At 44.2% G+C, this 24,502-nt stretch overlaps 1 protein-coding gene across 3 annotated transcripts in view; it reads right to left on the bottom strand.

Moving 5' to 3' along the window:
- Positions 1-24,502, bottom strand: part of LOC137658524 (exosome complex component MTR3-like) — a 166,407-nt gene that overhangs the window by 68,902 nt on the left and 73,003 nt on the right. For all 3 annotated transcript variants that reach the window (XM_068393338.1, XM_068393319.1, XM_068393329.1), the window contains exon 2: positions 6,630-6,791. In XM_068393338.1, coding sequence (XP_068249439.1) covers positions 6,630-6,777 — 148 coding nt within the window. In that variant the 5' untranslated portion in view covers positions 6,778-6,791. The remainder of the gene's footprint in view (positions 1-6,629; positions 6,792-24,502) is intronic.

Below are 24,502 nucleotides of genomic sequence, written 5' to 3'. Positions count from 1 at the left end.
TAGTATATACCTCTGTCTGAATGAACACGCCTTTGATAATTACACTGTTTTCACAGGCAAGACCTGTGTTCTTATTAAAAAAAAGGAAACATTTATAAAATTCTCAAATCTAACAATACATAGAATAAGACAAACCGTACTTTATCTATTTAGAGTAAAATCATAACTTAATATCATTTAACAGAAGTGTCAATTAAAATTTTCAAGAATAAGAAATATTTCAAATTAAAACTACTTCCCACTAATTCTCTGTAACTATGAAACAAGTATACAGAAGGAAACACTCAAGTAACACTTTTATCATTACTCTTCTCCAAAAAAATATATGGAAACTTTCATAAATATTGACAGCAACATTTTTGGATACCAAAATAAATTATTTCAATACTTACAACTATTTTCATTGCTGTCCTACAGTCCTACCATTGAAGAGAACAGCCTCAACCCGACAAATAATCTTTTTATATCTACAGCTTTCCCAATAAGCATTTCTGTCCTGTGTAGCATTCTCCAGCCAAGTGTGACTACTGTGCAGTCTAAAAGGTAGCTACCCTGCAAGTGTGAGCTTTCCCGTTTTCTCATTCACTTTTAATTTGAATTGTATGAACACTACTCAATGAAAGATCTTGCAGTCCACCATTATGCATAAGGAGGAGAGAGGGAATGCTAATGAACTCAGTAAATATTGAAATGATTTTGATACAAAATTAAATTTATTTCAATGATTTTTATCGAAGTTCATTGCTGTCTACCATACTAAATAAATAAAAGTGCAATGATGCTCAAATTACAGTACAGTACTTCTCAATTAGATTATAAGAGCACAGATCATCTCAGGATGGAGTGTTTCAGATCCCTCTGGATTGTGGGAAGCTACTACAGCGCTTCATCTCTCTATAGACTAAGTACCCTCTTCTCAACTACTAAATCCCACAGGGCTCGTACCATAATCAAATTTACTACTGAATACACAAATACTAATTAAGTATATCTTCCCATTATTATCAAAAGCACTAGTCACAAATTACCCCTATAGAGAGACCCTACTCTACACAGGTAATACACAACAAGGACAGACTTCTATAATGAGTAACTTTTTAACGCTTGATTTAAGGATAAATTTATACGGCAATTCAAATAAGTTGCTTCTCTACAGGTGGTTATCATTATCATTATTACTTGCTAAGCTACAGCCCTAGTTGGAAAAGCAGGATGCTATAAGCCCAAGGGCTCCAACAGGGAAAATAGCCCTGTGAGGAAAAGAAATAAGGAAATAAATTAAAAGAGAAGTAATTAACAATCAAATAAAACCATGATAAAACAAATTCATAAATAAGCAATAAAAGTTATAATGTATGCAGTTCTTGTGTACACTGATGACTGTTGATGTCAGGAATGCCCACATGGTTTTTTTTAAGAAGCCTAGAAGGTAACATCACTCCACAAAAAAAGATTGCTGACTGAATCTTACAGCTCCACTGTCCTCTTTGAGTAAACTAGCAAAGCTCTCATTAGGAAAAGGAAAATTTGTACAGTAAAGGGACCTTACCAATAACCCTTTCCATAAAAGAATCTGAACATGCCTGGGAAGGACCTGCATGAGGTAGTCGCTCATGGGTCAAACTCGGGTGGAATGCACTAGAGCATTCATTCCTACAAAAATCCCACTATGACTGAGAGGGCTGCTATTCCACGATACTATAAGCGGAAGCTAATGCCAATATGAATAAGATGATTTTGAATGCCAAATTCCTCAGATTTACCAAATCCAAATGCTCGGTGGGGACGAGCTCCTCAGGACCTATAGAACCACGTCCACATTCCACCAAGGTTTTTCTTTATAGACCGGGTGTCTCAATGATGAAGGACCTGATTATGTCCTGAAACATGGAAGTGTTAGCCAAATCCAATTCATCAAGTAGAAGAACAGAGACCAGCAAGAACACAAACACCTAAATGAGTGGGACCAAAAACTTCATATCATATCTGAGACACGGGAGGATGAAATACACCTGGATTTGCACAACTTGTAGTGATGTAGTGCATGCTTGAGGATTTTCTCTTGAAGACATAAGGAGGTTTTTGTTTAACAAGTGGCAATGCAGTTGTCAGGATATAAAAGTTTTCTTGGAAGGGTGATCAGTTTGTTTACTAGAAGAAACCACAAATCTAAGAACTACTCCTTCTGAGACCAATGTCAGACTAGAGTGTTATCCTTTCATTAGAGGCACTTCCAAATTTAACCACTTGATGGATCATGGAGTATGGGGGAAACCTATACTTGTCCAGATTTGACCCTTCCTTTAGCATTTTGTCCACTGCCCAGGGGGTTTTTAACTGGAGAGCAGTAAATGTCCAATTTCTTGCTCAGTCCTACACACTCAGGAAGGAAAGGACCCCTCCACTGAAATTATCAAACTTCTTTGACTCAGCTGGTACACCACAATGTTCTGTTTTGCTGGAACAAAGCTGAATAGTTGGGTGGTATCACTTCCTGTCTGAAAATCACCTTTCGGCAACAGAAATAGGCTCTGTGACTCAGCCAGCCCTCCATTTCCTGACGTAGGATCAAGCAATGGTGTTGTCCAAATGAAGAAGTACAAATTTCCCTACTACCCAACTTCATACACTCAAATAGCCCTGAAGACTTCATGCATCTTTCATCTCTTTATGCTTATCTGTTTCTCTTTTTCATTTCACAATCCCAAGGTAGTCTCTTCCCATCTCCTCTCCAGGTTATCACTAATGTCCTCTGTCCCAATGACAGCTAAGATGAACTGAAAGTTTCATTCTGTCTTGGTAGTGAAATCAACTTCTCCAAGGAGGCCGTGGTTCCCACAAGGCACATCTCGAAAGGAACAGACACTATCATCATCCTCAAATAGAGAATTTACTGGGCTAGGTACACTACTAACTTCTCCAGATTGATAAGACTAACAAGCTGTTGAGTAGACACAGAAGCAGTCTAGGGGATCTCAAAAGCTCTTCTATCACTAGCCCCGTAATAGGTGTCATCCAGGTTCTGAAGAACCCTTATCCCTAGATGAAGTCACCTTGCTACTGAGGCATGGCCCTTGTGAAGGCCTGCAGATTTATGTTCAAACAGAAACAAAGGCACTCAAAAAGAGGAGAGGTCTATACCCTTCATTCAGTAGCCTTTGACCTGGTAGTACCTCTGAAGGTGTAGCTGATAGAGGTGTGTTGACAATTGGAGTAGTTATGTCAGAATCTCAACTAGAGGGACTAACAGATCAGGATACCAGTCGGCATGGAACCATCTTGAAGCCACCAGGCTTATCCAAGTCCTCGCATAATCTACACCCACTTGACTAACGGCCGAATCATGCTAAACGGAGGAAAGGCATACATGTCCTTGTTATTCAATGGGTGCTGGAGGACATCTTCAAACATGGCCCATAGGCCTGGATCTTGGGAGAAAAATACAGGGAGCTTCCCAGTTAGCCATGTGGCAAACGTGTTAATCCCCAGAGAACCAAATAAAGCAAGAAGCCTCTCCACTAAGCAAAAATATGGGGACCACTCCAACCCTCCGACCTGCCCCTCGCAACTGTGTGTGTGTGTGTGTGTGTGTGTTTGTGTGTGTACTAGTTCATTCCTCTTCCAACAATTTACCCAGCTGACTACAGTACTCTTACAGTGTGGAACAACAACCAGACTGTCATCAGCTTCATCAGTTCACATTGAGGGCATAAGACTGTCTCCCATTGCTTGGCAATATAGGCCACTATGGTGGTGGTGTTGCTCATTAACACTGCCGCGTGCCTTCTCAAACATTCTTGGCTTGCTTGCAGTGCTAGCAGTGCTAGAAAGGCTGCTTGCATTTTAAGGAAGTTCAAGTGCAGATGCATTTCTTCTCATGACTAGATACAAGAGACGACCAAGTCGTTTAGCCAAGTGCCCCACCCCTCCTTCAAAGCATCTGAGAACAGTTGCATGTCTGGAGGCAGAGAGTCGAGTGGGACTCCTCACCCTGGTGAGGTTTTCCTCGTTTAGCCACCAGGAAAGATAGGCCAGAATTTCCTGTCGAACCAGAACAGGAGATCCCTGTCAAATGACCAGTGATCGTTGAAGGACCAATGAATAGATCTCTGGTGACAACGGCCTTTAGGAAAGTTTCTTTCGTGATGAAACGTGGCCAAGAAGACTCGGCCAGCAGGAGTCCACCATCCTGGAAGAAAGGTTGATGGAGGATGCGAAGCTCCTCCATCAAAAGGGGAGCATAAAATGTATGGACACACGCTGCGTGGCGCAAGGCAACGACTCCCTCTTTAACAACTATGGCCGGCCTTCCTCGACCTCTTTGACCTATTCTCTTCTTCTTAGAAGAAACAGAAATGGAGTTGGAGGATTAAGTGGAGTAGGAGGAAAAAGTGTGCATGCTTTCTCTCCTTCCTGGCTCTCGCTCCAGGCTTTGCAAGCAGAGAATTCGAGGTCTGCGCAACTTACGACAATGACGCTCCTCCTGGGGGGGGAGCCAACCACCAAGGTTTGTCCAACTGAAGCCATAACACTGGGATACACTGTCACAGAGGAAAGGGAAGGCACACTCGCAGCGCCTCACTCCTGCTACAAAAGGCACAGACACAGACGGAGCACAATTTACAGGCCCTGGTACCCTAGACACAAGGTGATGGTGACAAGGGAAGAGGAGGAACACACTGGTACCTGTCAGGAAATGGGATAAACTTGGGCACTGCAGCAAAATGCTTTTATTGCCATAAGGCTGATTTACACCCAAACTTGGGCTTGGCACCACCTAGTGCCAGCAAATGCCAGCACCAATTCCACCAGCACAGGTGTCACTCTACAAGCCTTCACAGTCCTCTTGGGCTAGGGGTGGGAACCAACAGGGTCCCTGTTACTGGAGGCACCACCAAGCCTTTCACCACTGGCATTAACGAGGGGGACACTGGCACTGGGTTAACCGGGGAAGAGGTAGCCTTAGTTAGCAGCTCGCTCATCAAAGTCAGGGTGGGCCAACCTGAAAGACCTGAGGAAGCCCAAGCTTCCTTAGATCAAACTGGTCATCAACAGTTTGCACGGACAGGTGAAGAGCTCCTAACTTCCTAAGGGGTGTGACAAACATTGGGGTTACTCCACACTCTACCAAAACCTGAAAAACCAACAAAAGGTGATTCGAGGCCTCTTTGCTCCTGATGCATACTCCTCGGAGACAAAATTAGGGGCAAATACACAGGGGAAGTAGCAGCAGACGCACTTAATGAGGCAATCGAAGCAACATTAGATTCCTTCCATATCCTCTTGGGCATTGCCAAGACAAACACCGGTGACGGGCATACTCCTACCATGACCTGTACTTGACACATGGAGACGATAGCACACATCCCATGGCAAGAATTAATCGCTTGCTTATTCACTTCCATTTTGCAATCCACAAAAAAGAAAATGAAAAGTTTGAGGAGGAGCAGGCAGTACATCCGTACTAGCCAGCAGCCAAAATAAAAGTGAGGTATTCCAACTGGCGAGGTTCCTACTATATTAACGGATTTACAGTATAAATTAGGGCCTTTGGGTCAGCATTGGGGTTGAAAAGGCCACACAGCACTAGTGCAACTGGGGGTAAATCTTGCTGTAGTATCATGAAGTAAAAGTTGTGAGGTTGAATATGAGAAAGAAGAAAAAAATCTGGAATGGGGGTAAAGCATAAGGCTAAAAAGCGAGTGCAGTTAGGGTCCAGAGTGATGCTGCAAACACCCTAGTTAATACCCAGTGCACTGAATGAGGTACTCTGATAGTACTAGTGCCCTTATTCAGGAATTCCTTTACTAAAAAGGTAGTTCCTGAAACATGAACAATAATTAAAACCACCTTATAGCAATCACATATTTAATTATTTACATGAAATTCCTGAGCTATATTTTTTTTTTTTTGTATTTAGAAGAAAGCATCTATGTTTATATAACTATGAATTTGCCTTAATTGAAAATTCACGAATGCTAATATTACACGTGTTTGAAAATTCACTTATATAACAGTATTAGTCTCCTCAAAATTAGCAATTTACCTCTCCTCCGAAAAGATCTCTTCAAGCAATTATTGTTATACAATACTAATATAAGACCAAACCTAAACAGAAAAAAGTAAAAATAATAAAGTGCTGTCAGTTATATAAGAGCAAAAACAGGACAGTTTTCCATCCTACTGTACAGTAACAAAAGAGAGTGGTTAAAGGAGACTGATACTACTGTATTACTACAGTTCTGTACTTCCATATACTGCAGGTTTAAAGTAATTTTTTAACCCATAATGTCCACAGAACTGAGAATACTTTCCTATGATAGGAGTTCATAATGAGTAACACTAGTGTTTTTATACTTTTTTGGTCAAGGCTAACCCATACAAAGGTTGGGTCTTGGAGGCAACATATTTGCATACTTTTAAAATTTGCTAGTACAGTACTGTACTATGTTAGCTAATCCACATGAACGTTACAGGCTGGCTGCAGTGTACATATACTATACTTATGCTTTCTAAAATCACACAGAGAAGGGGCATCTATATACAGTAGTCTTTAATCTAATAAAATCAGTACAGTATAAAGTACTGTACATAGAAACCAGAAAATTTAAAATATCTGTAAAACCTACAAAGTTTTCGAGGATCTATGGCTGATCGTCCATCTATACGCATGCCATCTGCACCTAGGAAAGGCTTCTTTTCCTTCTGTTGGAATACTGTGTACGAGATAGACTTTTCAGGGCCTTGGATACGACGGGAATCACGTCCTGTAGCCATCTTGATAATTCATCCTGAAAATTTTAAATTTAACCATTATAAAATCAAGCAATTCTTTATGCTGGATATGCTAAACTATATTACAACATAAATATCCGGTAGCTGCAAGGACTAGTATCCAATTTACCAATACGGATCAGTCTTACAACAGTTACACAAAAATGATGGGAAGCATAAAATTATTAAAGCTTTAGTTCCTTAATCGGTGGTTCCTATCTTTCGTTAGTTCATGGCCTCTAAAATTGGATTGTATCAATCAGGGCAATTAATAAGGTTCTGAACTTTTGTTTGGAAGTTATTTTCTAACTAAAGTCAGTCATTATACAGTACAGTATTAATTAATAACACTAAAAATTTATATTTAAGTAAGAATGAAAGTACAGCAGTAAATATAATTCCTACAAAAGAAATGCTAATATCTATAGAGAAAACTTTGAAAAATTAATAAAATTTTCGAGAGAGAGAGAGAGAGAGAGAGAGAGAGAGAGAGAGAGAGAGAGAGAGAGAGAGAGAGAGAGAGAGAGAGAGAGAGAGAGAGAGAGAGAGAGAGAGAGAGAGAGAGAGAGAGAATGGATTTTAATTCCTCTGTAACTATATCATAGATACATTGATTCATCTATCTTTCTTTGAATTCAACAGCCAGATTCCAATTCTAATAGGTCAAAGATTTATTCAGTTTTTGTATATGAACAAATAACCTATTACAGGCCAGTTAAATGATATCTTGAGAATAACTTTGAATCTATACAGTTATTGTACGTACATAGTCAGTTGCCAAAACTGCGATGGTGACCGTATAGTACTTGAAGGGAAGACCATCATGTATGGAGGTCGCTACAAGACTCAAACAGTTCCCAAGTCAAAGAACCATTTAGAATTTTATTCTCACACCATAAAAGACGGATTTCTTCAATCATGTCATAAATTATGATTGAACCCAATAAATGATAAAAGTTCAATACTGTATAAATTTTTCTCATTCAACCTTTGTAGATGAACGTTTTGTTGAGGTGATAGATGACTGATATAGCAGTCCTGGCACTGAGGTTGAGATTTGACACTTTAATAATCAAACATTACTATATAGGGGGGCAAAGATCAAAGTCAAGTTTGGTTACCGTATTTGGGGGCATTGAAAGTGTTCGTATATTGATTTGTTGTTCCTCTTGAGATCAACCAGTTGTTTTGAGACAAAAACACTATAATGCCTATTAACTAGGATCAAATGTATATCTTGTTCATTGGGAACTTTTAGGATCTTCCTTGCATGGGTATACCCATCTGGCTACGAATCACTTTTTGGAGTTTATCTTGGCAGATAACAGGAATAATGAATTCACATTCAGAATGTTGAATGCTTATGAGGAGATGGGAAGGAGTAGATCAAGACAACCAAGCATAAATATAAAATTTCTTTACCAATCTCTGGCTAAGCATTTGAATATTAAAACCCAGTAATTTTATACTAAGTTCATGCCTGTATTTCTATTTATATTAGAAAAGAAGGACTTTGACCGGGCGTCACAGGTCTCTCCCCAGAAATAGATTTTTCCTTCGTCAAAATCCCTTTTCTATAGCAAGCATCAAAACTATACCCACAAGGGACTCAAATAGCCCAGAACATACTTAAGTGTCAATTGATGACCCACGCCCTAGGGATAGACCTACCATACACCACACCCAGCAATTTAATTCTTTTTTTTTTTTTTCTTTAGACTAAAGGGATAGGTTATGGGCCTAACAATACAGAAGAACTAGATATCCTGTGTTGATTGGATTAAGGAATGTGAAGTGTTGGTGTAACCCTTGAAAAAGATGATTATTCAGATATATTTTCATAGTTTGAGGTTATTGTGACCTAAGGGACATATACCCTCCCTTCAAAACCTATATATATCCAATAAAGGTGGATATCAATCAACATCATACAAAACTAAAATACAGTACTCCTAAAATCGCATACTGAGCCATGTTTATAATTAACTGTACAAAAGTATAAATCTACACAATTTTCATGTCAATTTGTATTATGTTACATTACACTCAAATTCTGTGTAACCTTTCCAATTTAGACCCAGTTCAATATTTGTCACAGTTGTTAGGATGGAATTTTGCTTCAGAATTTTGACTTGCTTTCAGGTACAGTATTTTATAGTTTAAAAATTAATGAAAAACTCCCATAACATTTATATAAAAACATTTAGCATTAGCCAATATTATTGTGGTAGCCCCAGCCTAATTTCAACAGTGCACGGTCCTTGCAAGCAGTACACGTAGTAATGTTACATAAGTGAGAATAAAGAATTTTGGGTACGTTGCAATGGATGCCCGACTAATATTTGTCGGGCCACTCATATATGTATACAAAAAATGTCATGGAGCAAAAGTTGTAATCAATAACCTGGGTGGGCTGCGATAGCTTTAAAGAATTTTTTTTTCAAGAATCAATATTTACATAAGAGTAGTTTCCATACTGCCATTTAGAGAGGTTTGAAGGCTGAAAATATGTCAAGAACCATCCATTTAATGTATTCATGATCAATGCAAATGCACAGGATGCACATTACAAGACAATGTACATACCCCAAACTAACCTAACCTTAAGTTCAGTGTCCTTACGAAGACATTAAAATCTATTATAAGGCAGGAAACAATCGAGCCTGAGTAGCTTATGACACAGGTATACATCTCCAGGAACTATATTTCTTACCAAACTTTGAACATATATTCCAAAAAAAATGTTATTTTTATAATAAAATAAATTTTTGAATATACTTACCCGGTGATTATACTGTATAAGCTGCAGCTCTGCTGCCCGACAGAAAAACTCTACGCTCAAAATCCGCCAGCGATCGCTATGCAGGTAGGGGGTGTACTTCAACAGCGCCATCTGTCGTGCAGGTACTCAGTACTCAATGTAAACACAGAACTCAATTTTCTCCTCGGTCCACTGGGTCTCTATTGGGGAGGAAGGGAGGGTCCTTTAATATATAATCACCGGGTAAGTATATTCAAAAATTTATTTTATTATAAAAATAACATTTTTCAATATTAAACTTAGCCGGTGATTATATAAGCTGATTCACACCCAGGGGGGTGGGTAGAGACCAGCATTAATTGTTTACATTATTATGAGCTAAGGATTTTGTATTTCATTTTAGCAGTTATTCAAAATAACAAACATAAAATAAATAAGTACCTGGTAAGGAAGTCGACTTGAACAATTACTCTGCCTTTTTTAAGTACGTCTTCCTTACTGAGCCTCGCGATCCTCTTAGGATGCTGAGCGACTCCTAGGAGCTGAAGTATCAAGGGTTGCAACCCATACTACAGGACCTCATCAAAACCTCTAATCTAGGCGCTTCTCAAGAAAAGAATTTGACCACCCGCCAAATCAACCAGGATGCGAAAGGCTTCTTAGCTTTCCGGACAACCCAAAAACAACAATAAAAACATTTCAAGAGAAAGATTAAAAAAGGTTATGGAATTAGGGGAATGTAGTGGTTGAGCCCTCACCCACTACTGCACTCGCTGCTACGAATGGTCCCAGGGTGTAGCAGTTCTCGTAAAGAGACTGGACATCTTTAAGATAAAAAGACGCGAACACTGACTTGCTTCTCCAATAGGTTGCGTCCATTATACTCTGCAGAGATCTATTTTGTTTAAAGGCCACTGAAGTTGCGACAGCTCTAACTTCATGTGTCCTTACCTTCAGCAAAGCATGGTCTTCCTCATTCAGATGGGAACGAGCTTCTCGTATCAACAGTCTGATATAATAGGAAACTGCATTCTTTGACATAGGCAAAGAAGGTTTCTTAATAGAACACCATAAAGCTTCTGACTGTCCTCGTAAAGGTTTAGTTCGTCTTAAATAGAACTTAAGAGCTCTAACAGGGCATAAGACTCTTTCTAGTTCATTTCCAACCATATTTAAAAGGCTTGGAATATCGAACGATTTCGGCCAAGGACGAGAAGGTAGCTCGTTTTTGGCTAGAAAACCAAGCTGTAAAGAACATGTAGCCGTTTTAGATGAAAATCCGATGTTCCTGCTGAAGGCGTGAATCTCACTGACTCTTTTAGCTGTTGCTAAGCAAACCAGGAAAAGAGTCTTTAAAGTGAGACCTTTAAAGGAGGCTGATTGTAGTGGCTCGAACCTTTCTGACATAAGGAATCTTAGTACCACGTCTAAATTCCAACCAGGTGTAGCCAAACGACGCTCCTTCGTGGTCTCAAAAGACTTAAGGAGGTCCTGTAGATCTTTGTTGTTGGAAAGATCTAAGCCTCTGTGACGAAAGACTGCTGCCAACATGCTTCTGTAACCTTTGATAGTGGGAGCTGAAAGATCTTTCCTTCCTCAGGTATAATAGGAAGTCAGCTATTTGGGTTACAGAGGTACTGGTCGAGGATACTGATACCGACTTGCACCAGTTTCGGAAGACTTCCCACTTCGACTGGTAGACTCTAAGAGTGGATGTCCTCCTTGCTCTAGCAATCGCCCTGGCTGCCTCCTTCGAAAAGCCTCTAGCTCTAGAGAGTCTTTCGATAGTCTGAAGGCAGTCAGACGAAGAGCGTGGAGGCCTGGGTGTACCTTCTTTACGTGTGGCTGACGTAGAAGGTCCACTCTTAGAGGAAGAGTTCTGGGAACGTCCACCAGCCATTGAAGTACCTCGGTGAACCATTCTCTCGCGGGCCAGAGGGGAGCAACTAACGTCAACCTTGTCCCTTCGTGAGAGGCGAACTTCTGCAGTACCTTGTTGACAATCTTGAACGGGGGGAATGCATAAAGGTCTAGATGGGACCAATCCAGTAGAAAGGCATCTATATGAACTGCTGCTGGGTCCGGGATTGGTGAGCAATATATTGGGAGCCTCTTGGTAATCGAGGTTGCAAAGAGATCTATGGTAGGTTGGCCCCATGTGGCCCATAGTCTCTTGCACACATCCTTGTGTAGGGTCCATTCTGTTGGAATGATTTGACCCCTCCGACTGAGGCAATCCGCCATGACATTCATGTTGCCTTGGATGAACCTCGTTACTAGAGAAAGGTTTAGATCTCTTGACCAGGTGAGGAGGTCCCTTGCGATCTCGTACAACGTCATAGAATGGGTCCCTCCTTGCTTGGAGATGTACGCCAAGGCCGTGGTGTTGTCCGAGTTCACCTCCACCACTTTGCCTTGAAGGAGGGACTTGAAGCTTTTCAAGGCCAGATGAACCGCCAGTAGCTCCTTGCAGTTGATATGTAACGTTCTTTGATTCGAGTTCCAAGTTCCCGAGCATTCCCGACCGTCTAATGTCGCACCCCAGCCCGTGTCCGATGCGTCCGAGAAGAGAACGTGGTTGGGGGTCTGAACAGCCAGGGGCAGACCCTCTCTGAGGTTGATATTGTCCTTCCACCAAGTCAGTGATGACTTCATCTTCTCAGAAATGGGGATCGAGACCGCTTCTAGCGTCTTGTCCTTTTTCCAGTAAACAGCTAGGTGAAATTGAAGGGGACGGAGGTGTAGTCTCCCTAACGAAACGAACTGTTCCAGGGATGAAAGCGTCCCTATCAGACTCATCCACTGTCTGACTGAACATCGTTCCTTCTTTAGCATGTTCTGGATGCATACCTGGGCTTGACTTGTTCTGGGGGCCGACGGAAAAGCCCGAAAAGCTTGACTGTGAATCTCCATCCCTAAATACACTATAGTTTGGGACGGGACCAGTTGGGACTTTTCCATATTGACCAGGAGACCCAATTCCTTGATCAGATCTAGAGTCCACTTTAGATTCTCCAGACAGCGACGACTGGAAGAAGCTCTTAGAAGCCAGTCGTCCAAATAGAGGGAGGCTCTGATATCCGTTAAATGCAGGAATTTGGCAATATTCCTCATCAGCCTCGTAAACACAAGAGGAGCTGTGCTTAGGCCAAAGCACAGGGCTTGAAATTGGTAGACAACCTTTTCGTAAACGAATCTCAGAAAAGGTTGGGATTCTGGGTGGATGGGGACGTGAAAGTATGCGTCCCTTAGGTCTAAAGAGACCATCCAGTCTTCCTTCCTGACCGCTGCTAGAACGGACTTTGTGGTCTCCATGGCGAACGTCTGCTTTGTGACAAAGACATTCAGCGCACTGACGTCTAGCACCGGCCTCCACCCTCCTGTCTTCTTTACCACTAAGAAGAGACGGTTGTAGAAGCCCAGGGATTGATGGTCCCGGACTTTGACTACCGCTCCCTTTTGTAGTAAGAGAGACACCTCCTGCTTCAAAGCTAGTCTCTTGTCTTCCTCTCTGTACCTGGGAGAGAGATCGATGGGAGACGTTGCTAGAGGGGGTTTGCGTACAAACGGGATCTTGTACCCTTCTCTGAGCAACTTCACAGATTGTGCATCTGCGCCCCTTTTCTCCCAGGTCTGCCAAAAGTTCTTGAGTCTGGCTCCCACTGCTGTCTGAAGAAGGTGGCAGTCAGACTCTGCCTTTAAAGGACTTGGTACCTTTCTTCTTCCCACGTCTCCCTTCGGCAGGAGCACCTCCTCTGCTGGAGGCTCTGCCACGAAAGGGCGGAATGAATCTGGACGCTGGAGTGTCCATCCTGGGTCTAGACAAGGTAGGCAAAGGGGTGGCTTTGCGGGCAGAGGACGCAACCAGGTCATGGGTGTCTTTCTGAATCAAGGAGGCAGCAATCTCCTTTATCAAGTCCTCTGGGAAAAGGCACTTTGAGAGAGGAGCAAAAAGAAGTTCCGATCTCTGACACGGTGTTACTCCAGCTGACAGGAAAGAGCAAAGGTTTTCCCGTTTCTTGAGGACCCCGGATACGAACGAAGCCGCAAGCTCACTGGATCCGTCACGTATGGCCTTGTCCATGCAGGACATAATGAGCAAGGAAGCTTCCTTGTCAGAAGGGGAGATCTTCCTGCTCAAAGCTCCCAGACACCAGTCCAAAAAGTTAAAGACCTCGAAGGCTCTAAACACTCCTTTCAACAGATGGTCTAAGTCTGAAGGAGACCAACATATCTTAGAGCGTCTCATGGCTAGCCTGCGGGGAGAGTCTACTAGACTTGAGAAGTCGCCCTGGGCAGAGGCAGGAACTCCCAAGCCGAGAACTTCTCCCGTGGCATACCAGACGCTCGATCTGGAAGAGAGTCTCGCAGGGGGAAACGTAAATGCTGTCTTCCCAAGGTTCTTTTTGGACTGCATCCAATCTCCTAAAACTCATAAAGCTCTCTTGGACGAGCGGGCGAGGACGAGTTTCGTAAAGGCAGGCGCGGATGACTGCGTGCCTAAAGCAAACTCTGACGGAGGAGAGCGTGGAGCTGCAGACACAAACTGATCAGGATACATCTCCTTGAACAGAGCAAGAACTTTTCTAAAGTCCAAGGAGGGTTGCGTGGTCTTGGGTTCGTCGATGTCCGTATGTGGGTCGTCAATGTGTGCAGCGTCGTCATCATCAGAGAGTCCATCATCTGAAAACTGAGGAGGAAGCGGCAAAGGAGTAGGAATCGGCTGGTCAGCTGAGTCCGGCAGCACGGGTGCACGCGTGACTGAACCGGACGCAACGTCATGGAACTGTTGCCCAGTCTGTGAACTGGCAACAACCATAGCAGCGCGGGGACGCAAAGCGTCTACTCCAGACTGTCTAGTCTGCTGTGGGCGAGTAGAGGTAACCACACTGGGTTGCGGAGGTTGACGCACCGCGTCAAAACAAAACAACTTAGGCTGTTGTTGTACCTCGCGAACGTCAACGGAAGGTTCCGTGCGTCGCTGAACGTCAACATGCGGCTGGCAGGGTACACTGGAACGCATGGGTGGCGGGACTCTCACAGCTGGAGTGCGGGAGAAGGTAGCCTCAGCGTCCACCTGACGCACAACCGTGGGTGGTTGTAGGCTAGAGGTTGGTGCAGCGTCAACCTTCTCCGCACGAAAGTCCTGCATCAATGACGTTAACTGTGACTGCATGGCCTGCAGCAAAGACCACTTAGGGTCTACAGGAGCAGGTGCGGCAACAGACGGTGTTACTGCCTGATGCGGTACCGCTTTGCCTCTCTTAGGAGGTGAGCAGTCGTCGGAAGACTGCAGCGAGTCCGAACTGACCCAGTGGCTACAACTGGGCCGTTGGACTTGCGCGGAAGGGACCGACTTGCGCTTAAGAGGCCGCGAGACCTTGGTACATGGTTTCTTACGAGAAACCTCTTCCGCAGACGAGGAATAAATGGGCTCTCTCGTCTTCTTGTGGGTGGGGCGATCTTGGGTAGATACGCCCGAAACCACGGAGGGAACGTCTGTTCGCTGATTAAAGCCTCTCGAACCCTTTGGTCGTACGACATTGCTTCTCCCCTGGGCTTGGGAGCTTGCAAGAGGTCCCGGACTGGGAGGACGACAGGCACGAACAGACGAACCCTCAAGCGCAACACTATCAACAACACTATCCACAACACTACCACTCACTTTATCACTACCCACTGCACTCTTGCACTTCAGCTCCTTGACGTCTGCCATGAGCTGGTTACGGTCACTAGCCAAGGACTCGACTCTCTCACCCAGAGCCTGAATGGCACGCATCATATCTGCCATCGAAGGTTGTCGAGTGCTAGAAGGGGGATCAGGAGCAACCACTACAGGGGAAGGAATAGGTTGTGGGGCATGAGGAGAGGAAAATTCAACGGAGCGAGATGAACTTCTCCTGACTCTATCTCTCTCTAGCCTACGTGTATATTTCTGGAATTCGATAAAATCGAATTCCGAAAGCCCAACGCATTTCTCACATCGATCTTCCAATTGACAGGTTTTATCCCGACAATTGGAACAAACGGTGTGAGGATCGATAGAGGCCTTCGGAAGACGCCTTGAACAGTCCCTAGCATTACACTTCCTGAATTTAGGGACTTGAGAAGGGTCAGCCATTTTGAATTAGTCAAAGGGGAATTCAAAAAACTATCCAAAGTCGTCAACAAATAATCCGATATCAACAAAAGAATGCAAGGATGTATTGAAGATAACCTCTGCAAAGCGAAAGCTCAAAACTAGAAATGTGTACTTCACCAAAAATATGTGAAAACCAATCCAGTAAGCAACAGCGAATTTAGTAGGTCTTGCCGGTGGCACGACAGAGAGAAAATTGAGTGTGTTTACATTGAGTACTGAGTACCTGCACGACAGATGGCGCTGTTGAAGTACACCCCCTACCTGCATAGCGATCGCTGGCGGATTTTGAGCGTAGAGTTTTTCTGTCGGGCAGCAGAGCTGCAGCTTATATAATCACCGGCTAAGTTTAATATTGAAAATATAGTATACTGTACAGTACTTTAAATGATCTCAGTCCTCATTTCTCCTTTTGGAAAACCTTTGTTTTATGACATTTTTATTTTAGTGTTGGTGAGCAGTAACCATTTGTAATTTATAATAAATATTCAACGAGTTTTGTTTAATATTACCTTGTTCAATATTACCAAGTATAATTACCCTTACACTGGTACTTATAAACAGCAAACTCTAGCTTTCCTTCATAACCCAACCTAGGATTCTATGTCTTTACTCATCACAGGGGGTTTGGTATACATTTACTAGTCATCCAGAGATACCAAGATGTACAAGGAGTAATAACACAGCATCATGGGCTTGGCTGGAGAGGAACTCATTTTTCATTATTTGCTAATGACAGATGACAGGTAAAGATTTACCCACAGTAGGCTTAGTCCAACATTTTCATACATAAATTGACCTAGGGGATATTATCTATCATTCTTTATAGAATCTTTGACCAGCTACTAGTTTAAGTAATGCCAAAGTACCCTCATACAGTATTCAATAGTCTAGCTAATTCGTTTTTATCAATATGGGCATGTTGGACCAGATATTGTTAGGGAGGCTCAGGGCTTATCAAGAAACAGGTTAGTATTTAGCATCCTGAGTTTGATTGGGTAGGCTATAAGATAATTTAGATCTACATGTACAGACTTTATTCCCATTTTCAATTCATATAAGATTCATATAAAATAACAGTTGTCCAGTTTCAGTATGCCCTTGAATATCATTCAAATCAACAGCATGACAGCCTAGGATATATGCATGACAGTACGAATCCTAGAGAACTTGGCCCACCTCAAGACAACTAGACCTGCAACAATTCTATTATATTATTCTATTCTTCTTATTACCTCCGCCAGGAGGTTATGTTTTCGGTTCGGTTTGTTTGTTTGTTTGTTTGTTTGTTTGTTTGTTTGTTTGTTTCTCTGTTTGTCTGTCTGTCTGTGGACAACGTAGAGGCCACATTTCTACACGGAATCACTTCAAACTTGGCCAAGTAGTTCCCCAATGTGTATGGAAGAACTGATTAAATTTTGGTCAAGGTCACCCCAAGGTCAAGGTCACAGGGGTCACTGGTGTCACTATGACATAAGTGGCCATATCAAGAGACAGAAATAAAGCACTGACTTTTGCATAAGCCAACAGGGAAGTCCTAGTCCAGGCGCAACCCATGGGTGATGTTCAAATTTATAAAGGTCAAAGGTCAAGGTCATATTGGTGCATTATATCAATGTCATATTAAGTATCAGTGGCAAATGAACAAAGATCACTTGAAGGTCAAAAGTCAAGCAGGTCACTTGAAGGTCAAGGTCACGTGAAGGTCAAGGTCACGTGAAGGTCAAGGTCACCTGAAGGTCAAGGTCACGTGAAGGTCAAGTACATTTGAAGATCAAGGTCACTTGAAGCCAAGGTCATGTGAAGGTCAAGGTCACGTGAAGGTCAAGGTCACTTGAAGGTCACGTGAAGGTCAAGGTCATGTGAAGGTCGAAGTCACATCAATTCATGATTCTAGGACATATGGCGCTCTAGGTCACCTTGGCGGAGGTATGTCCTCTACGAGGACCATGTCCGCGTTCAGGACTTGCTCACTTGTTTTCTATATATTTTCAGTTCACAACAAATGTATGAAGACTAATTTATTTACATGAGAAAACATAACATCTATTTACACATCAGAAACATTAAAATCCGAATTATTTACAATTGCAAAATTTAGATGGCAGAAGTTACGGTACGCTGGTTCTAACTTCTCTGTAACGAAACTCACAGCAATACTCTGGCATGATGCAGGCTTTTGCAGATGTATTTTCAAGAGGTGATGATAATGATCATAATATCTAGACTGTGCCTTGTATAGCCATTAAAAAAAATATACCACTCGGTTATAATATCTACATTTACAAAAAACTCTCGAGATACTTCGATACAGATAATTGACTGGTACCTTGTTACTCTTAATTCAAATTGCCTATACATTTTTACTTGATCGAATTAAGGAATATATAGTACAGGTACTAATACTACTAAATAGAATGCATCAGTTCAAAAATAGGAATTCATTGTCAATAAAACTTTCATTTATTCTACTAAATAGAAAGCGACAATTAAAAAAAAAAATTCTTTGCCAATAAAATGTTATTTTTATTAATAAAATAAATTTTTGAATATACTTACCCGATAATCATGTAGCTGTCAACTCCGTTGCCCGACAGAATTCTATGGAGGGATACGCCAGCTATCACAATACTAGAAGGGGGTGTACTTACCAGCGCCACCTGTGGCCAGGTACTCAATCATTTGTTGTTGACACCTCCTCAATTATTCCTCGGTCCACTGGTTCTCTCTGGGGAGGAAAGGGAGGGTCGATTAAATCATGATTATCGGGTAAGTATATTCAAAAATTTATTTTATTAATAAAAATAACATTTTTCAATATTAAACTTACCCGATAATCATGTAGCTGATTCACACCCAGGGAGGTGGGTGAAAACCAGTGTACATGATTAAAGGATAGCTAAGTATCCCAAATTTCATATAACAGTTATCTCAAATAACAATGAAATAATAAGTACCTGGTAAGGAAGTCGAATAGAACCGTTACTCTGCCTTTTATTTAAAGTTCGTCTTCCTTACTGAGCGCAGCGTTCCTCTTGGAGGCTGAATCAACCCAAAGGTGCCAAAGTATAAGGGGTTGCAACCCTACTAAAGGACCTCTACCAAACCTTTAACCCAGGCGCTTCTCAAGAATGAATAGACCACCCGCCAAATCCAAGGATGCGGAAGGCTTCTTAGCCTACCGTAACAACCATAAAAACAACAATAAAAGTATTCAAGAGAAAGGTTAAAAAGGTTATGGGATTAAGGGAATGTAGTGGCTGAGCCCTCACCTACTACTGCACTCGCTGCTACGAATGGTCCCAGGGTGTAGCAGTTCTCGTAAAGAGACTGGACATCTTTCAGATAAAATGATGCAAACACTGACTTGCTCCTCCAATAGGTTGCATCCATAATGCTCTGCAGAGAACGGTTTTTATTAAAGGCCAACGAAGTAGCTACAGCTCTTACTTCGTGGGTCCTTACCTTCAGCAATGCAAGGTCTTCCTCCTTTAAGTGAGAATGTGCTTCTCTGATCAGAAGCCTTATATAGTACGAAAGCCCATTCTTGGACATGGGTCTCGAGGGTTTCTTGATGGCACACCATAAGGCTTCTGACTGTCCTCGAATAGGTTTAGACCTCTTCAGATAATATTTGAGAGCTCTGACAGGGCAAAGAACTCTCTCTAGTTCGTTACCTACCATGTTGGAGAGGCTAGGTATTTCGAACGATCTAGGCCAAGGACGTGAAGGAAGCTCGTTCTTTGCTAGGAATCCAAGCTGAAAAGAACATGTAGCTGATTCGGTTGTGAAACCAATGTTCTTGCTGAAGGCATGAACCTCACTGACTCTCTTAGCTGTTGCAAGGCAAACGAGAAAAGCAGTCTTGAGGGTAAGATCCTTGAAGGAAGCTGACTGGAGAGGTTCGAACCTAGATGTCATAAGGAACCTTAAGACTACGTCTAGATTCCAGCCTGGAGTGGAAAGACGACGTTCTTTAGACGTCTCAAAAGACTTGAGAATGTCTTGAAGGTCCTTGTTGGAAGACAGGTCCAAACCCCTGTGGCGGAGGACTGAGGCCAACATGCTCCTATACCCTTTAATCGTAGATGTTGAAAGGGATCTCTCATTCCTAAGATGAAGAAGGAAGTCAGCTATTTGGATCACAGAGGTATTGGTAGAGGATATTGAATTGGCTCTACACCAGCTTCGGAAGACCTCCCACTTAGACTGGTAGACTCTACGAGTGGAAATTCTTCTAGCTCTGGCAATCGCACTGGCTGCCTCCTTCGAAAAGCCTCTAGCTCTAGCGAATCTTTCGACAGTCTGAAGGCAGTCAGTCGAAGAGCGTGGAGGTTTGGGTGCAACCTGTCTACGTGTGGTTGACGTAGAAGGTCCACTCTTAGAGGTAGAGTCCTGGGGAAGTCGACTAGCCACTGAAGTACCTCTGTGTACCATTCTCTTGCAGGCCAAAGGGGAGCAACCAGCGTCAGCCGTGTCCCTTCGTGCGAGACGAATTTCTGCAGAACTTTGTTTATAATCTTGAACGGAGGGAATGCGTACAGGTCGAGATGGGACCAGTTCAGAAGAAAAGCATCTACATGAACCGCTGCAGGGTCTGGAACAGGGGAACAATAAAGCGGAAGTCTCTTGGTGATGGAGGTGGCAAACAGGTCTATGGTAGGTTGACCCCACAAGGTCCAAAGTCTGTTGCACACATTCTTGTGGAGGGTCCATTCCGTGGGAATGACCTGATTCCTTCTGCTGAGGCGATCCGCTGAAACATTCATATCGCCCTGGATGAACCTCGTGACCAGTGTGAGGTTTAGACCTCTTGACCAAATGAGGAGGTCCCTTGCGATCTCGTAAAGGCTCCTCGAATGGGTCCCTCCTTGCTTGGAGATGTAAGCCAAGGCTGTGGTGTTGTCTGAATTCACCTCCACCACTTTGCCTAGCAGGAGGGACTTGAAGTTCAACAGGGCAAGATGAACTGCTAACAGTTCCTTGCAGTTGATGTGGAGTAATCCTTGTTCCTTGTTCCATACTCCTGAGCATTCCCGTCCGTCCAAGGTCGCACCCCAGCCCGAGTCCGATGCATCCGAGAAGAGATGAAGATGGGGGGTCTGGATGGCCAATGATAGACCCTCCTTGAGAAGAAGATTGTGCTTCCACCACCGGAGAGTGGTCTTCATCTCTTGGTTGATAGGGATAGAGACTGCTTCTAGAGTCGAGCCCTTGTCCCAATGAGCTGCAAGATGGAATTGAAGAGGGCGGAGGTGGAGTCTCCCTAGCTCGACAAACAGGGCCAGAGATGAGAGGGTCCCTGTGAGACTCATCCACTGTCTCACTGAGCAATTGCTCCTCTTCAGCATGCTCATGATGCACTCTAGGGCTTGGTTTATCCTGGGGGCCGATGGAAAAGCCCGAAAATCCCGACTCTGAATCTCCATTCCCAGGTACACAATGGATTGGGAGGGAATGAGTTGAGATTTCTCTATATTGACTAATAGACCTAGGTCTCTGATTAGATCTAAAGTCCAAGAGAGGTTCTCCAGACAACGACGACTCGTGGAGGCTCTCAACAGCCAGTCGTCTAGGTAGAGGGAGGCTCTGATGTTCGATAAGTGCAGGAATTTCGCTACATTCCTCATCAGATGAGTAAAGACCATAGGAGCTGTGCTTAGGCCAAAACACAGGGCTTGGAACTGATAGACAACCTTTCCGAAAACGAATCTCAGGAAAGGTTGGGAGTCTGGATGAATGGGAACGTGAAAGTATGCATCTTTCAAGTCCAACGAGACCATCCAGTCCTCCTGTCTGACCGCTGCTAAGACCGACTTGGTCGTCTCCATTGTGAACGTCTGCTTGGTGACATACTCGTTGAGAGAGCTGACGTCCAGCACCGGTCTCCAACCTCCTGTCTTTTTGGCCACAAGAAAGAGACGGTTGTAGAAGCCCGGGGATTGATGGTCCCGGACTATAACCACTGCCTTCTTCTGCACAAGTAGCGACACCTCCTGTTGCAATGCTAGCCTCTTGTCCTCTTCTTTGTAGTTGGGAGAGAGGTTGATGGGCGATGTGGTCAGAGGCGGTTTGAGGCAGAATGGAATCCTGTAACCGTACCTCAGCCAACTGACAGACTGTGCGTCTGCACCTCTCTTCTCCCAGGCTTGCCAGAAGATCTTGAGTCTGGCTCCTACTGTTGTCTGGAGAATCTGAGAGTCAGTGCTTTCCCTTAGATGTCCTGGGTCCTTTCCTAAACTTGCCCCTGTGAGAGTCTGGACGGGAGCTTCCTCGGCTGGGGGCTCTACCACGAAAGGGCGGTATGAACCTAGTGGCCGGGGTATCAGCCACTGGGGAGCGATAAGTCTTGGGGACAGAGGTGGTAACCTTAGACTTACGAGCCGATGAGGCTACAAGATCGTGCGTGTCCTTCTGTATCAGGGCAGCCGACAAGTCCTTAACTAGCTCCTCGGGAAAGAGGAACTTTGAGAGTGGAGCAAAAAGGAGCTGTGACCGCTGGCACGGTGTAATGCTGGCTGAGAGGAAGGTACACAGTTGTTCCCTTTTCTTCAACATCCCTGATACAAATAACGACGCTAGCTCACCCGATCCATCCCTGATAGCCTTATCCATGCAGGACATAATTAGCATGGCAGAATCTTTGTCCGCAGGAGATGTTTTCTTGCTGAGGGCTCCCAGGCACCAGTCGAGAAAGTTGAACATTTCGAAAGCTCTGAACAACCCTTTCAGAAGATGATCCAGGTCTGAGAAGGTCCAACAAACCTTCGAGCGTCTCATCGCAGTCCTCCTAGGCGAGTCCACCAGACTTGAGAAGTCAGCCTGGGCAGAGGCAGGAACTCCCAAGCCTGGTGCTTCCCCTGTGGCATACCAAACGCAACCTTTCGAAGCGAGCTTCGTTGGAGGGAACATGAAGGAAGTCTTGCCCAGGTGTTGTTTAGACTGAAGCCACTCCCCTAAGGTCCTTAAGGCCCTCTTGGAGGATCTAGCTAGGACAAGCTTAGTATAGCTCGACTTAGCTTGTTGTACGCCTAGCGAAAACTCAGATGGAGGAGAGCGGGGAACAGCAGAGACGAAGTGGTCAGGGTAAAGCTCCCTAAGTAGAGCCAAGACCTTTCTAAAATCAACAGACAATGGAGAAAGCTTAGACTCCTCCACGTCTGATGAGGGATCAAGATGTGCCTCCTCATCATCCGACACTTCATCAGCAGAAGGTAGCGAAGCAAAAGGACCAGAATGCTGAACCGCAGAGTCAGAACGGGTAGGAACAATAACAGAGGTTTCCTCAACTTGAGGGAAAACCTGAGGTTCAGACTGCATAGGCTGAACAACAGTCGGAGCAGAAGGCAGGTGCATGGGTGAAGGAGGTTGACTCCTAGCAAGAGTTGCACCCAAGGCTTGCACAAGCTGAGCTGAGGACGGAGGCGGAGTAGTCCGTTCCTGTTCCTGAGAGATGAGTGGAGCATGAGAAGGTTGAGGCTGCGCAGAACAAGGTAAAGTTCTAGCAAGCTGAGGCTCCTGAGGCGCAAGTCCATGGTGTAGATGAGCTTGCCTAGATGAGGGTTGAACTCGGTGCAGCGCTGGTTGAGCAGACAGACTCACGGAGGGGAGAGGTTGTTGTACCCCAACCGAGAGTTGCACCACTGGTGGAGCAGCAAGGGGAGGAGGAGGAAGAGTGTAACTCTCCTGATCCCAAAGCAAGGGTTGCCTTAAAGAAGGCTGAGGCTGAACAACACTGTGAACAGCAAACTCCGAAAGTGGTTCAACATCGTACGCCTGGCAGATGGTGCTGCGACCAGGCGGAGCAGGTGCAGGCTGGGCGAGCACAGGCGGAGCAGGTGCAGGCTGGGCGAGCACAGGCGGAGCGAGAACAGGTGGAGGGAGTGCAGGCGGTGCAACACTCTCAGCCCGACACTCACGCATCAAGTCCGAAAGCTGAACTTGCATGGACTGAAGCAGGGTCCACTTGGGGTCGGCAGAAACGATAACAGACTGAGGTAAAGTCACAGTCGGGGTCTGTATAGGCAGAACCTTACTCCTCTTGGGCGGAGTACAGTCGACCGATGACAGAGGCGAGTCGGAGCTGAGCCAATGACTACAACCTGGCTGAGCACTCGCTGACTGAACTCTACGTTTAAGCGGTCTCGAGACCTGAGACCAACGTTTCTTCCCTGCATGAAGATCAGCGGACGAGAAGACGGGCTCAATCGTCTGCAGGTGGGAGTGACGGTCTAAGGAAGACACGCCCGCAACCACCGAGGATAATTCTGTGCGCCTAACAAGGCCTGTCGAACCCTTAAGCCCTTCGACATTGCTTCTCCCCTGGGCATGGGAGCTTGCAAGAGGTCCCGGACTGGGAGGACGACTGGCTCACACAGAAAAATCCTCACGCACCACACTGGCACCACTAGCACTTGGCACTGCACAGACACTAGCACTCGTCACAGCACTGGCACTATTTCCACCCACTGCACTCTTGACCTTCAGTTCTTTAACCTCGGCCATCAGAGACTTATGGTCACTTACCACTGATTCTACTTTATCTCCTAAAGCCTGAATAGCACGCAAAACAGTTGACATATCAGGCGGAGGGCACACAGTAGGTTCGGGGGTAGCCACTACAGGGGTAGGAAAAGGTAGGGGATCATGAGGTGAGGAAAACATAGAAGAGTGAGAAGAACTTCTCCTAACTCTAGTTCTCTCTAACTTGGATGAATATTTTAAAAGACGTACAAAATCCAATTCCGAAAGTCCGGCACACTCCTCACACCGATTTTCTAATAGACAGGGCCTGTCCCTACAGTCAGAACAAGCGGTGTGAGGATCTA

This window comes from Palaemon carinicauda, chromosome 1, assembly GCF_036898095.1.
Source record: "Palaemon carinicauda isolate YSFRI2023 chromosome 1, ASM3689809v2, whole genome shotgun sequence".
Taxonomy (NCBI): domain Eukaryota; kingdom Metazoa; phylum Arthropoda; class Malacostraca; order Decapoda; family Palaemonidae; genus Palaemon; species Palaemon carinicauda.
The sequence above is the reverse complement of the archived record's forward strand: the minus strand, read 5'-3'. Positions and strand labels throughout refer to the sequence as shown.